The sequence below is a fragment of the Convolutriloba macropyga genome, chromosome 2 (genome assembly GCF_964194025.1).
Source record: "Convolutriloba macropyga chromosome 2, txConMacr16.3, whole genome shotgun sequence".
Taxonomy (NCBI): domain Eukaryota; kingdom Metazoa; phylum Xenacoelomorpha; order Acoela; family Convolutidae; genus Convolutriloba; species Convolutriloba macropyga.
The window spans coordinates 52,687,971-52,703,897 of record NC_134469.1 but is presented as its reverse complement, the minus strand read 5'-3'; the positions used below and the strand labels follow the sequence as shown (position 1 = coordinate 52,703,897).

General features: G+C 33.3%; 1 protein-coding gene across 3 annotated transcripts in view; it reads left to right on the top strand.

The window, feature by feature from the left end:
* The first annotated feature begins 6,335 nt into the window (after nt 1–6,335).
* LOC142358761 (uncharacterized) overlaps nt 6,336–15,927 on the top strand; it is a 49,359-nt gene continuing 39,767 nt past the window's right edge. Inside the window, exons 1-2 of one of the 3 annotated variants that reach the window (XM_075410334.1) lie at nt 6,336–6,641; nt 7,527–7,743. In XM_075410334.1, coding sequence (XP_075266449.1) covers nt 6,468–6,641; nt 7,527–7,743 — 391 coding nt within the window. In that variant the 5' untranslated portion in view covers nt 6,336–6,467. Of the gene's footprint in view, nt 6,642–7,106; nt 7,163–7,526; nt 7,744–8,001; nt 8,030–15,927 lie in introns of those variants that run through there. The other 2 variants (XM_075410335.1, XM_075410336.1) reach the window with 2 other exon arrangements.

Genomic DNA, 15,927 nt, shown 5'->3' with positions numbered 1-15,927 from the left:
GGAAGCATAAAAGGGAGTTAAACCACGTAAGACATTGAAACCTCTTAACACATTGAAACCGCTTAAGACATTGAAACTGCTTAAAGCATTGAAATCGCATAAAGCATTGAAATCGTTTCTCCAAACCTCATTGAAATGAAGTTCAGAAAATTTATACCAGCCCAACTTTTTTGTTAAGCCAAATTTTGCCGACCGTTATATTTTGCGGAGAGATACGACAAAGCTCGTATGTTTGTTTCTCGGATAAATATTGAGGCTTCAACGTTTTCAGATTTTTCATGAAACTGACATCATGACTATGGTTATAAAAATATAAATGCACCTAATAAAAAGTAGATTTAGTGTTCGACTGAAAAAAGTTCTATTAAAAAAAGGATAAGAGTAAAAAAAAAATTGTAAAGCAAGAAAATTTTTCATTTTTTTTTCTGGAAGCAATTCTAATTAAACGATAACTTTACGTTTTTCTCGACTGAAATACCTTTGCTACAGATAAAAAACACAGGTTCAAATATATTGAGTATCATTGCGTACTTCCTTATATTCTTATATTTAACTGAGAAAACTCAGTTAAAAAGAAAAAGTTTTCTTCGAATGAAAGGTTTCCAGTTTCAAACGCAATTTGAAAAAACTTCTAATGAAAGTTTAGTTGGTAGTTTTGTAATGACATTGTAGACGATGTTCTATTGTAGTGATAGGATAGGCATTGGGTGATATTCGAATCAACTTTGTTTCCACAAAATTCTGTTTCTTCTACATGAAAATGTAATAAAAAATTATTATTATAGGCCAGTTAAGAACCGATATAGGATCATTTTGCTAGGAACCGAGAAAATGATAATTGATTTGGTCCACATTGAACTTGCACTCCCCAAGGTATAATTTTTTAAAAATTTGGGATCTGGGAGTCCATTCTTTTTATGAGGAGGCCGACAAGAAGTTTTAAAATCGAAATGTGTTTTTATTAGTAATATGCTAATTATTACTATGAGACTGCTAGTGATTTCAAAAAATAGAATGAGCTTCGATTACATTAAATTCTTGAGTTGCGGCAATATGTTTGGTTTTCTCTCAACGGATAGAAAAAAATTCAAGCGGAAACTTTTGAAATTTAAATTGAAACACTTTCGTTGTTGTTCGTTGATCTGAGGAAGAAAGTTCGACAAACGCTTTTAAAGGCAAGACTTCAGCAAGTACATTTTAAAATTTATTTGCACGTTTCTTTTTTTTATGTCTCGTAAATTTTATAGGTAATTACTTCAGAAATTTGAAAACTTATTTGTTTTTGTGAAAAGTGCTACGGCTAATGTCAAAACCACTAACTGTCTTCTTAATCCACAATTATTATCAAGTGGGTCATTTCTGGAATTATTTACAAAGTAAGTTTTCATTCATTTCGGTAAACATGAGCGGTGAAAAATCTACATTCAATTTTCTGTACATTGGTCACGTAAAGCAAATTATAGTACAATGTACTGTTATTAGTACACCCAACATTTAACTTTATTGTCCTCGAAAACCCGTCGGTGCTATAATTCAGATAACGGAATCAATTAGGTTAATAAAGCATTTTTATGTCAGATTTTTATCAACTCAACTGAAATGAAAACACGTGTCAGAAAGCGCCTTAATATCAGATGGGAGTTTTGCGTAAAATTGCCATCTATTAATTGTTAACGAGAAAAAAGGGGGAGATTTGACTGACTTGATCAAATTAAAACACTGAAACAAAATAAAATGGCTAATACTTCCGATTTTTGGAGTACAGCTAGAATTAAGAAAAATTAACCAAATAATGGATTTTCCAACTCATCCGACTATTTTTATTAAAATTCATTTATTTAAAGTCAGCGTACAAATTTGAGTTCTTACAACTCAACACTGATTTCAGGGTTTCAGCATATTTTTTAAATCTATCGAAAATATTTGTGAGGGGGAAATTTAACGCTCCACGAGCTAAGAAATGAGAATTTTTCCTCAACTTACCCATTTTATGTTCTGTTGGATTTCAATAATGAATTATTTAATCGAAAACAAAAATTAACTCTAAAACGCTAACTGAAGCACTAGAGCAGCCACAATTTGCTTACCCCAAATGACGAGACGATTGTTTGGAAATTTTGTTGAAGCCAGCAAGATTCACAAATCACCAGTAAAATAATGGAAGCATAAAAGGGAGTTAAACCACGTTGAAACCTCTTAAGACATTGAAACCGCTTAAGACATTGAAACTGCTTAATATATCAACCCGATTTTTTTGTTACGCTAGTTTTTGCCGACCGTTATATTTTGCAGAGAGATACAACAAAGCTCGTATGTTTGTTTCTCGGATAAATATTGAGGCTTCAACGTTTTCAGATTTTTCATGAAACTGACATCATGACTATGGTTATAAAAATATAAATGCACCTAATAAAAAGTAGATTTAGTGTTCGACTGAAAAAAGTTCTATTAAAAAAAGGATAAGAGTAAAAAAAAATTGTAAAGCAAGAAAATTTTTCATTTTTTTTTCTGGAAGCATTTCTAATTAAACGATAACTTTACGTTTTTCTCGACTGAAATACCTTTGCTACAGATAAAAAACACAGGTTCAAACATATTGAGTATCATTGCGTACTTCCTTATATTCTTATATTTAACTGAGAAAACTCAGTTAAAAAGAAAAAGTTTTCTTCGAATGAAAGGTTTCCAGTTTCAAACGCAATTTGAAAAAACTTCTAATGAAAGTTTAGTTGGTAGTTTTGTAATGATATTGTAGATGATGTTCTATTGTAGTGATAGGATAGGCATTGGGAGATATTCGAATCAACTTTGTTTCCACAAAATTCTGTCTCTTCTACATGAAAATGTAATAAAAATTGATTATTATAGGCCAGTTAAGAACCGATATAGGATCATTTTGCTAGGAACCGAGAAAATGATAGTTGATTTGCTCCACATTGAACTTGCACTCCCCAAAGTCTAATTTTTTTAAGGATTTCGGATCTGGGAGTCCATTCTTTTTATGAAGAGGCGGACAGCACGTTTCGTTTTTGTATGTCTCCTAAATTTTATAGGTAATTACTTCAGAAATTTGAAAACTTATTTTTGAAATTTGAAAACAAGTGCTATGGCAATGTCGAAGCCACTAACTGTCTTCTTAATCCACAATTAGTATCAAGTGGGTCATTTCTGGAATTATTTACCACGTAAGTTCTCCTTCATTTCGGTAAACATGGGTGGTGAAAAATCTACATTCGATTTTTTGGACATTGGTCACGTAAAGCAAATTATAGTACAATGTACTGTTATTAGTACACCCAACAGTTAACTTTACTGTCTTCAAAAACTCGTCGGTGCTATAATTCGGATAACGGAATCAATCAAGTTCAATAGAAAAAAAAATTAGGCTAGTTTGTTTGTTGGACATTTTAAAATATTTTTATGCGAAATATTTTTATACTGTTGTATTTTTTGTGGAAGAAACTAGTATGATAATTAGTCTATATCTTCGCTCAACCAACCAATGCAGAAAATTTTGATTGGTTTCAAATTCTTAGTGTGAGAAGATTATATGACTGAGAACCATAAGGAGAAAAGTATAGTTTACATTGTGCGCGTTAACAAATTATTCCCAAATTTCAACTAATAAGCAGAAAATATTATAAAAACACAGTTTATCCATTAATCAGTTAAACTTTAACAATAAATTTTGTATTTGTCATTTTATCTGCCTATTGTATTCAGTCATTTTTTCTTATCAAATGTTGGGATAAGAATTGGATCTAAACTCTTATTGATGAAATGAAGCGTATTTTGTCGTCAATTTTTCCATGTTTGCCTCGTTTTCAGTGCCAAGAGGGGCGCCAAATTTATTATGCTTTTCGTAGGTTACAAGAAGCGAAACATCTACCAGAGCCCCTATCTTTTCAAACTATTTTACAAATTTCTTTTTCGGTTTTTTAAAGAAAATCTCAAAATAAACCAACCAGGAACCGGAAAATTTTTTGTCGTGGTCGATAACACAGATCAAAAGAATTCAATACGTTGAATTTTATTTTAAAATTTGACCTGAAAATATACAAACATTAGCTCGTATTAATAGTAGTTATCTATTCGAAAATATACAGAGAAAATTTTGATTAGCTAAAAAAGTTTACTTGATCGACATGTGAATAGATCTTAGTTCCGAATACCGCAGGTGATTTTCTATTTTCATCAATATTTCATGAGAATCTTATATGGCCTAGGTACAATCGGGTTCATCATTTGGAGGTCAGTGGATGTTAGAATTAGGTTTCTGTTGGTGGGAGAATTTACTTCCGACACATGATTGATAGGTCAATAAGATAATAATAGCGCCAAAACAAAATTAAAATTGAGTTCAGTTTTGTGACCATTGTTTATTGACATAACAACAAATTTCGTCAAGTAAGTTCTTTTTTGTTTTTGAAAACTTTAAGAAAGAAAACTTCAAAGTTTCTCGATGTTTCTTTGAAACCATCACATTTTTATTAATAAAAGAATAATTAGAAGTCATTTTTGAAGCGAAAAACTAAGGGTCCAAATTTGCCCGTGAGAGAAGTGTAAAAAATTAGCCACATATGCAAAGTCAGCACCCGACATATTAGAACAATCATTTCTGAAAGAGGGTCCAGCTCATCAAGTTGGCATCTCATTCGAAGTTAAATTTTTTTCTTGTTTCCAAAAAGTTTGAAAAATTTGCTTCGAGCCAAAATGATGGCAGCAAAATTTCTCCAATATATGTCACATTTAGGCAACTTCCCATCACACAGATTTCTTCATGTTTTTCTGATATCTAAAACCCCGCGCAAAGTTTATTTCCTCACTAATCTTTTCGCAATTGACCTCTTAAAGCGAAAAAAAATTTGGAGGTCACAAAGATATAATCGGAAAACTGAAAACTAAAGCTTACACTTTAGTCCTTAGCGTTATAAAAACTTTTGCTAAGTTTGCATTATCATGTTATCTGATTTTCTGCTCATTGTTAAAAAACTTTTTTAAATTATTTAGCCGAGCCGGAGAAATGATTTAAAAATTGCTTTTTGAACATTTTGATTGATATTCATTTTTTGAGCATCTCACCATTCCATCTAAGGAATCATATGGAATTGACGTTTATCAATTTTTTTACTTTCCAGATTTCTTTTGTCTAAAAAAATTACCACTGGTTCACTCTCCATCTACTTTTCCTGGGATCATCTAGTGTCAAAATCTTGTTATTGTTTGTACAAAATTTGTAGACTTTTTAATAAAATATTTCAAAAGATGATCATGCTTCCAGTGTTTAGGTTGAGCTGTTTCCCTGCTTTGAATCATTTGATAAATCAGCACCCGAATCAAAATTGAAATTAAGTTATCAAAATTCTTTGCGAGATTCTTGCAAGGTACTACATCAAACTTTTTTTGCCAATTCAATGTTTTCCTCATGTTTTTTTCAGATATCTAAAACCCCGCACAAATTTTGTTTCCTCACTAAAAAGTTTCGCAAATGGCAAATGAATTCCTAAAGCAAAGAAAATTTGGAGGTCACAAAGATATAATCAGAAAACTTAAAACTAAAGCCTACACTTTAGTTTTTAACGGTTTATAACAAGAGGTTTGTTTTTTTTGTCCTTGGTACTTTTGTCAAATTATGTCTCTTAAAGTAAGATGAATTAAATGCTTTGTATTCCAATATTTCAATATTTTTTTATAAATTGAGGAAAATTTGAAAAACGTGTCAGTTCAACTTAAAGATATCTGAAAATGTTTGTTTTTGGCTTGTTGCTTTTGATCGTAAAATTATTGCGTAAAATTGTGGACATTATCCAATTTAGTTTTTAATCCTGCGTTCATTAGTTCTGAAGTGATTTTTGGACGTAAAGTAGTAAATCTAGATGGTTGTTTGTTGCGAAACAGTGAATTTATCATGAAAACAATTGAGTGTTTACAGTGACTGGCCATTGTCAGACTGTGGACACCTTTAGCTCCGAGTTTTAAAATGGTTGCTGTTAAGAGCTGCCGTTACTCTGGTCAGACTCAAGAGAACTCAAAGCCTATTCCTATATACTTCGCAAAATGTTTTTTTACATCATCGAGAATTGTATAGCCACTGTGACATATTTGTCAATAATAACTTAAAGTCTGATTATATTATTAGAGAAATCAATCTTCATCCGCATTTATTGTTGTTTTTTTACTGTTTTTAGTTTACTTTTTTGGCAGAACGACCATGTAACAAAAACTGTGTTTAGTTTTGGTCACGCGTTGAAAACTCTTGAAAACAATATTAACAAGTCTTTTTATTGATTTTGAAGCTCATAAATATATGATAACCGAGCGGTACTGCGTTTAATTGCTGCAACACAGAAAAAACAACGGTATAACTTTCATAAAACCACTCAAAGCGAGTAATAAAAATAAACTGCTTCAAATTGAAAAACTTTATTTATAATTTATGGGCAGTGGAGCATCTGCTGATAAAGACGATGGTTTTCCGTCTAACGAAATTGCGAATCCTGAAATATGGAAAAATTGATGGAAGCATGGTTGGTGAAATCAAAACAAGCAGCAGTGGCATTAAAATCAAGGAGAAGGACAACATTGGAAGCCAAGAAGCGCAAAACAAGACGCGCGTGATCAAAATGAAAGGATCTTCTCAGGTGAGTGAGTTTAATGTGGGGTTGTTAATTAACAGAGTGCTCAGTCGGCCTAAAGTGAACTCTGATACGAAGCTTTTGTCTCCTATCTTTTTCTCTTATTTTCAAACCCAAGCAATGGTGAAAGATGTGTTTTGAAACTATTTCACACTCTTTTCAGCTTAATTTCTACATGCACGTTTTTGTCTTCAAAGACGAAATAAGAAAGTTTTAAGTTGTGTTAAGACTAAATTACTGACTTGATATTATAACGCTCTATTCGTTATGATTTGATAACTATAGAAGTCTGTATATTTTGTTGACATTAATTACACTTTAGCCAATCACCGTTGATTAATTTAGCTGAAACTCATCAGCTGAAATTATTAAACTTATAAGTAAACACAAATGCTCATCGCATACTTCAAATTTTTAAACACCGTGTAATATTTTCTAAAATCGTTTTTAAAGCTTGTCTTGTTATTTTTTGAGATATTTGTAATTAGCACACCTTTCTTGAATGGGAACTGAAATTTTGACAATAAGTAAGTGTTAGGTTGTTTATGTTATTTATTGTAATTTAGCAACCGTCACCGTGCAATTTTACAATTTAATCACATCTGCTTATCCACGCGTATAATGTAGAGCTTGAAAACATTTGACACTATCCAAAACATAAACCTAGCGAGCAGAAAATAACCAACAATGTTGTCATTTTTACTATTCTGGTCCTTTTTTTTATCGTACGTTCAAAAATAAAACATGCGAGAAAAAAACAATGAGCTGTTTTACGATCAAAACTGCGTTGTATTTTGTGTTCGTACAATAGTAAATTACTAAACCATTAAGTCATTTATAGTTTATAAAGAACGCACAAGAGATCATAGAAAAGTTTTTGTTGACTTTCAGAATGGTGCAAAAGAGGACTTGAAAGAGAAATTGACAAGAAAACGCAAAGTTAGAATTATTGTTGAACAAAATGTGAACGGACAACATTATTCACAAAAAACCAATGATTCTGCAAACTCTAAACAAAAAGGACATTCAGATGAAAGCGAGAAGATTCATTTGTCAATTTTGAGTGCGAGTCAACTACCCTCTAAATCCATGTCCACAAAAACCAGATGTAAGTTTCATTTCTGTTTTTAATTAAAGAGTTCAATTGACAAATTTACGTTAGAAACTGCTATAGTTTCACTGTGCGAGCCTCTATAGTAAATTGGTTTAAAACAAAACACTAAATAGAGAAAAGAGGCTTTCTAGTGTGCGTTCGCACACAATGCTCAGACCCCAACTCATTCTGTCAATCTAAAAATTTTGCTGAAAGAGTAGAAAAATTAACTTTTGAAGCGCAAAAAACTTATCACAAAACGCATTAGTTCCTAAAAAACTGGAAAATCCTGATATGCGTGGTGAGTAAATTATTCTAGGATCACTTGATTATGTGTACATTATTACATTAGTATCAGTAGCAAATATGTCATTTGTAAGTCAGCCAGAGTGTATGTATTACGTAACATGTTGACCTTATGTACTTATCTGTGCCATGCGTCTCTTAAATACTATTATCTTTTCTCATCATTTTCCTACCATCAACTCAACCTTTTAATTTCTTGTTTTCCTATCAGAGCTATTCCGATAGTAGGCGTTACCTAATACTCACCATCTCCGCACTAAAATAAATACGCACGATTTGGTGCTCTCCGCTGTAAAGAGTCTTCTATGACACCCCTTTTGTGAACGATCACCACAGGAACCTCCGTCCCTTAAGAGAAACGGAAAATAAATATATGCCAGCTGGCGCTACTTTTACGCTCTACTCCAAAGGACTTCACTTTCTATCGGGATCTTTCTAGGGAGATCCTTTTCTCGGTCCCACTCCGGCCGTTGAAAGGGAAAGAATGACCGCAAACATGCAACTCAGAATCAACTGGCTAAACAGATGTCGCAAAACGATCAATGTTGGCATTATATGTGACCCTCTTATCCAAAACATTTTGTCACTTAAACAGCGCTTTAAAGTTCTAGGCCATCCAACCATTGCGGAGCTAAAAACCGAACATCCTAAATGCAAAGTTCTCGTCATCTTACCGAACATGGAGAGAATAGCGACTAATAAGAATCAAAATAACGACTAATTTAATAGACTAAACCAGACACATTAGCAAATCAGCCAGCATCATTTTTCTGAAAAAAACTTTCACGCTTTGTTTTGTTACTGTCCGAATTCAATAATAGAATCAAACTTCATTTCCAGTCAGCTACTCAATTAATTTCACCAAAAACAGCTCATTTAGCACATTGTTTATGGGACCTCATATTGTTTCTCTGGATGAAGAGTTTTCAGTCACCTTCCTCTCCTACAGAAATCTTATCGTCACTTCTGATCCAAAGCTTTTCTCAATTGCACTCAATCAGGTAAAAGTTTTACCATTAAATACTTGACGGAAACTTACTTATTGGAAATACTCGAAAAAGATTTCATAGGCATCTCATTGCAAAATTGAATTTGCAGGACGACGTCCGTAATTGTGTGATTGCTCAAATAGAAAGCGTAACAAATTGTCGTCTCAAATCATATAATTTACCGAAAAACCGCCATGTGAGATCAGGTTATCTTGAGCCAGTTGCACAGTTCAACGTACATAAGGACGCAATGGTTGGAATTTTTCATTCAGTAGAATCGGAAAGTTGGTCAATTGATGGATATAGCTACAAATGCTTGGTGGCTCTACATTAATTGCGATCTATTAGCGAAAACATCTGAAGTTATTGTTTACATTTTTTTGTAATAATATGAAAACAATAACTCCCGATTGAAGCTATAAAAATAAACCCTTTAATTAAAGGTTACGAACCTAATGAAGAAGATCAGATAGACTTTATCGCTGCACTTTTTGAGATTTTTGGTCAAACTTGAGACTCTCCAAGATCGATATGTGGATTTAGTAAAGAGCAATCCAAACACAACTTTCAACTAATACCGTAAATAAATTTCTTGAGAAGTACATTGGAACACGCTGTGTATCAGGTAACATGCACCATCTCAACTGTGTTAAATCAAGCATTTTAATTAGTGATCAATTAGAACTATTCTGTGAAAACTTTCACATTATTGTCGCAGAAGTTCAAGTCAACGGCCTTGATCAACCTACAGATTACAAGATTTATGCGAAAATGCAAGTCAACAGGGTGGATATCATCGTGACCTGGCGTCAGCACGGCATAACAGATATACCAACGTCAAGAGTTGTTGCAATTTCCGACGAATGCAAACCGACTTCTAAGAATGAGCTCTCCGCGTGGATAGCTACAGCTCCAAATCATACACTAAAAAATACAGAAGAACAATGCCTTTTTTCAATATCTGCGAACAAAAGAACACGAAATGAATCAAAGCCTTATTCAAAGCGTCCGATCCAAGCTTTTCTCAATCGCACTCATTCAGATAAAAACTCTACCATCAAATACTTGACGGAAACTTACTGTTTAGAAAACTAGAAAAATTTTTCAAAGTCATCTAATTGCAAATCTGAATTGGCACGACGAGGTCCGTAATTGTGTGACGACTCAAAAAGAAAACGCAACAAATTTTTGTCTCAAGTCATATAAGTTTACCGGAAAAACCGCCATGTAAGATAAGGTTATCTTGAGCGAGTTGCAAAGTTCAACATACATAAGGACGCAATGGTTGGATTTTTTTATTCAGTAGAATCGGAAAGTTGGTCAAATGATGGATATAGCTACAAATGCTTGTCGGCTCCACATTAATTGCGATCTATTAGCGAAAACATTTGAAGCTATTGTTTACTTTTATTTGTAATAATATGAAAACAATAACTCCCGATTGCAGCTATAAAAATAAACCCGCTAAATAAAGGTTACGAACCTAATGAAGAAGATCAGATTTTATCGCTGCACTTTTTGAGATTTTTGGTCAAACTTGCGACTCTCTCAAATTGATATGTGGATTTAGCAAAATTAATCCAAAAACAACTTTCTCAGCTAATACAGTAAATAACTTTCTTGAGATGTACATTGGAACACGCTGTGTATCAGGTAACATACAAATAATTTGTATTTTTTTGAGATTTTCTTCACTGCAGTCCCTGTCCATGACTTAGACTATCCAAACACAGATTTGGTTGGTTAACTGGTGACCTGTTAATAAATTTATCAAGAGTTTTTTCTTTAAAACCTAATGGCTTTTAGGACGTTTGAAAAGTTTAGATTTTAAATATGAGGTTGTTATTAGGGTACTTTTTAGTATAGATGCTGAGTTTTTGTCGTCAGAGACTTCTTTTGGTTTTGCTTATATTGATGTTGTTCTATCACAGTCATATCAATGGGAGATCTGGTGGGCGTTGTAATGAGACATGGCTTTTTGTATTTCTTTCAGTAGCTTTGTAACAATTTTTTCAAACTCAAATATATATTTTTGATTTTCTCTTCATTTGGTTGACAGTTTTGTCAAAAATGAAGATGAGCTCCGGTCAAAAAATTATGTGCAAACGCCCAAAAACAAGCCTCATCTTCAACAGAAATAGAAAGAAAAACAGATAATTTTCGGATTATAGCTAATGATTTTGTTGACTTCAAAAATTTGTGTTTTCGCAAATTGTTTGCAATTTTTGAGTTTTTCTGCATCTTTAGTCTATTCCTTTGGCTTAATCTAACCAAAGACAGGCCGTATTGGTTTCATAATGATTTTTTGTAAATATATCGAAAAAAAATTTGTTAAAAGCCAATGTTTTTTAAGACCTTAGAAATTTTTTGGTTTACAAAAAGTTGATTGATTTTTTGAGTGCGCCTCATCATTTTTTCTTTAGCGGATTTGTTACCTGGTCTCATTAAAAAAATTCTCCATCTGCTGTATAGTCGAGAAAAATAAAATTGTGTAGTTGAGGTTTTATCCGATTAATTTTTCACGTTGTTACTAGGTGCTTTTAAATTCAGGTATTTAGTTTTTGCCGTGAAATTTTTGGTTTGTTTCATATTTTGCTGTTTGTTTTGTTCTTAGTTTTTTAAATTACAGATGTCATGGCGCTGTAATGAGGTCTGGCATTATGTAAGTCAATTAGTAGTTAGGTTTTGTAGCGAGTTTTTGAAACTAAAACATCTATTTTTGTAATCTCTTCATTTGGTTGAGAAATAAGGCAAAAATGTAGAGGAGCTCGGTTCGGAACATCATATGCGAACGCTAATTAGCGAGCCTCCTTGTTAACATATTTGTCAATAATAGTTTAGAGTAATATTATTAGAATATTCAGTCTTCATCCGCATTCATTGTTTTTTTACTGTTTTTAGTATAAACTTCTATGGTAGAACAAACATGCAGCTACAAAAATTGTGCTTGGCTGTGGTCACGCGTTGAAAATTCTTAAAAACAATATTAACAAGACTTTTAATTGATTTTGAAGCTCATAAAAATAGGATTACCAAAAACGGTACTGCGTTTAATTGCTCCAACAGAGAAAAAACAACGGTATAACTTTCAGAAAATCACCCAAACTAACAATAAAAAACCTGCTTTCAAATTAAAAACTGCTAATTTATAATTTATGGGCCGTCGAGTTTCTTCTGCTAAAAGCGATCGTTTTCCACCTAAGGAAAATGCGAATCCCGAGAAATATGCAAAAATTGATGGAAGCATGGTTGGTGAAATCAAAACAAGCAGCAATGGCATTAAAATCAAGTAAAAGGACAAAACTGGAAATCAAGAAGCGCAAAACAAGACGCGCGTGATCAAAATGAAAGGACCTTCTCAGGTGAGTGAGTTCAATGTGGGATTGTTAATTAACAGAGTGCTGAGTTGGCTTAAAATGAACTCCGATACAAATTTCTGTCTTCCAATTGTTTTCCAATTTACCAGCCCAAGTAGTGGTGAATGATTTGTTTTAAAACGATTCACACCATTTTCAACTTAATTTCTATATAAACGTTTTTGTGCAAAAGAGGACTTGAAAGAGAAATTGACAAGAAAACGCAAAGTTAGAATTATTGTTGAACAAAATGTGAACGGACAACATTATTCACAATAACCAATGATTCTGCAAACTCTTTTTCCAGGGAAATCCTTTTCTAGGTCCCACTCCGACCGTTGAAAGGGAAAGAATGTCCGCAAACATGCAACTCAGAATCAACTGGCTAAGCAGATGTCGCAAAACGATCGATCTTGGCATTATATGTGACCCTCTTATCCAAAACTTTTGTCACTTGAACTGCGCTTTTAAGTTCTAGGCCATTCAACCATTGCGGAGTCAAAACCGAACATTCTAACTGCAAAATTTTTGTCATCTTACCGAATACGGAGAGAATAGCGACTAATAAGAATCAAAATAACGACTAATTTAATAGACTAAACCAGACACATTAGCAAATCAGCCAGCATCATTTTTCTGAAAAAAACTTTCACGCTTTGTTTTGTTACTGTCCAAATTCAATAATAGAACCAAACTTCATTTCCAGTCAGCTACTCAATTAGTTTCACCAAAAACAGCTCATTTAGCGCATTGTTTATTGGACCTCATATTGTTTTTCTGCATGACGAGTTTTCAGTCACCTTCCTCTCATACAAAAATCTTAACGTCACTTCTGATTCAAAGTTTTCTCAATTGCACTCAATCAGGTAAAAATTTTCCCATTAAATACTTGATGGAAACTTACTAATTGGAAATACTCGAAAAAGATTTCATAGGCATCTCATTGCAAACTTGAATTTGCAGGACGATGTCCGTAATTGTGTGATTGCTCAAAAAGAAAACGTACAAATTGTCGTCTCAAATCATATAATTTACCGGAAAAAGCGCCATGTGAGATCAGGATACCTTGAGCGAGTTGCAAAGTTCAACTTAAATAAGGACGCAATGGTTGGTTTTTTAATTCAGCAGAATCGGAAAGATGGTCAAATGATGGATATAGCTACAAATGCTTGGTGGTTCTACAATAATTGCGATCTGTTAGCGAAAACATCTGAAGTTATTGTCTACTTTTATTTTTAATAATATGAAAACAATAACTCCCGATTGCAGCTATAAAAATGAACCCGCTAACTAAAATTTTTGAACCTAATGAAGAAGATCAGATTTTGTCGCTGCACTTTTTGAGATTTTTGGTCAAACTTGAGACTCTCGAAGATCGATATGTGGATTTAGTAAAGAGCAATCCAAAAACAACTTTCAACTAATACCGTAAATAACTTTCTTGAGATGTAAATTGGAAAACGCTGTGTATCAGGTAACATACACCTTCTCAAACTGTGTCAAAATCAAGCAATTTAATTATTTATCAATTAGAACTATTCTGTAAAACCCATCACATTATTGTCGTAGAAGTTCAAGTGAACGGCCTCGATCAACCTACAGATTACAAGACCTATTCGGAAATGCAAGTCAACAGGGTGGATCTCATCGTGACCTGGCGTCAACACGGCATAACAGACAAACCAACATCAAGAGTTGTTGCGTTTTCCGACGAATGCAAACCGACTTCTTAGAATGAGCTCTCCGCGTGGATAGCTACAGCTCCAAATCATATACTAAAAAATACAGAAGAACCATGCCTTTTTGCAATATCTGCTCACAAAAGAACACGAATTGAATCAAAGCCCGATACAAAGCGTCCGATCCAAAGCTTTTCTTAATCGCACTCAATCAGATAAAAACTCTACCATCAAATACTTGACGGAAACTTGAGGTCCATAATTGTGTGACTGCTCAATAGAAAAACGTAAAAATTTTTTGTCTCAAATCATATAAGTTTACCGGAAAACCGCCATGTGAGATAAGGTTATTTTCAGCCAGTTGCAAAGTTCAACGTACATAAGGACGCAATGGTTGGAAATTTTCATTCAGTAGAATCGGAAAGTTGGTCGAATGATGGATATAGCTACAAATGATTGGTGGCTCTACATTAATTGCGATCTATTAGCGAAAACATCTAGAGTTATTGTTTACTTTTATTTGTAATAACTTGAAAACAATAACTCCCAATTGCAGCTACAGAAATAAACCCGCTAACTAAGAGTTACGAACCTAATGAAGAAGATCAGGTTTTATCGCTGCACTTTTTGAGATTTTCGGTCAAACTTGTGACTCTCTAAGATCGATATGTTGATTGAGTAAAAATTAATCCAAAAACAACTTTCTCATTTAATGCAGTAATATACTTTCTTGAGATTTATATTGGAACACGCTGTATATCAGGTAACATACGCCTTCTCAAATAATGTTAAATCAAGCAATTTAATTAGTCATCAATTAAAACTATTTTGTAAAAACCATCATATTATTGTCGTAGAAGTTCAAGTCAACGGCCTTGATCAACCAACAGATTTCAAGACTTATGCGGATATGCAAGTCAACAGGGTGGATCTCATTGTGACCTGGCGTCAACACGGCATAAAAGATATACCAACGTCAAGATTTGTTGCGTTTTCCGACGAATAGAAACCGACTTCTTAAAAGGAGTACTCCGCATGGATAGCTACAGCTCCAAATCATACGATAAAAGATACAGAAGAACCATGCCTTTTTGCAGTATCTCCTCACAAAATAGCACGAATTAAATCAAAGCCCGATCCAAAGCGTCCGATCCAAAAGTTTTTTAAATACCACTCATTCAGATAATAACTCTACCATCAAAAATTTGACGGATACTTACTAATTAGAAAACTAGAAAAATGTTTCACAGGCTTCTAATTGCAATTCTGAATTTGCACGACGAGGTCCGAAATTGTGTGACTGCTCAAAAGGAAAACGTAACAAATTTTCGTCTCAAATCATATAATTTACCGAAAAACCGCCATGTGAGATCAGGTTATCTTGAGCCAGTTGCAAAGTTCAACGTACATAAGGACGCAATGGTTGGAATTTTTCATTCGGCAGAATTGGAAAGTTGGTCAAATGATGGATATAGCTACAAGTGCTTGGTGGCTCTACAATAATTGCGATCTGTTAGCGAAAACATCTGAAGTTATTGTTTACTTTTATTGGTAATAATATGAAAACAATAACTCCCGATTATAGCTATAAAAATAAAACCTTTGATTAAAGTTTACAAATCTAATAAAGAAGATCACATAGACTTTATTGCTGCAATTTTTGAGATTTTTGGTCAAATTTGTGACTCTCCAGGATCGATATATGGATTTAGTAAAGAGCAATCCAAAAACAACTTTCAACTAATACCGTAAATAACTTTCTTGAGAAGTACATTGGAACACGCTGTGTATCAGGTAACATGCACCTTCTCAAATTGTGTTAAATGAAGCAATCTAATTAGTGATCAATTAGAACTATTCTGTAAAAAC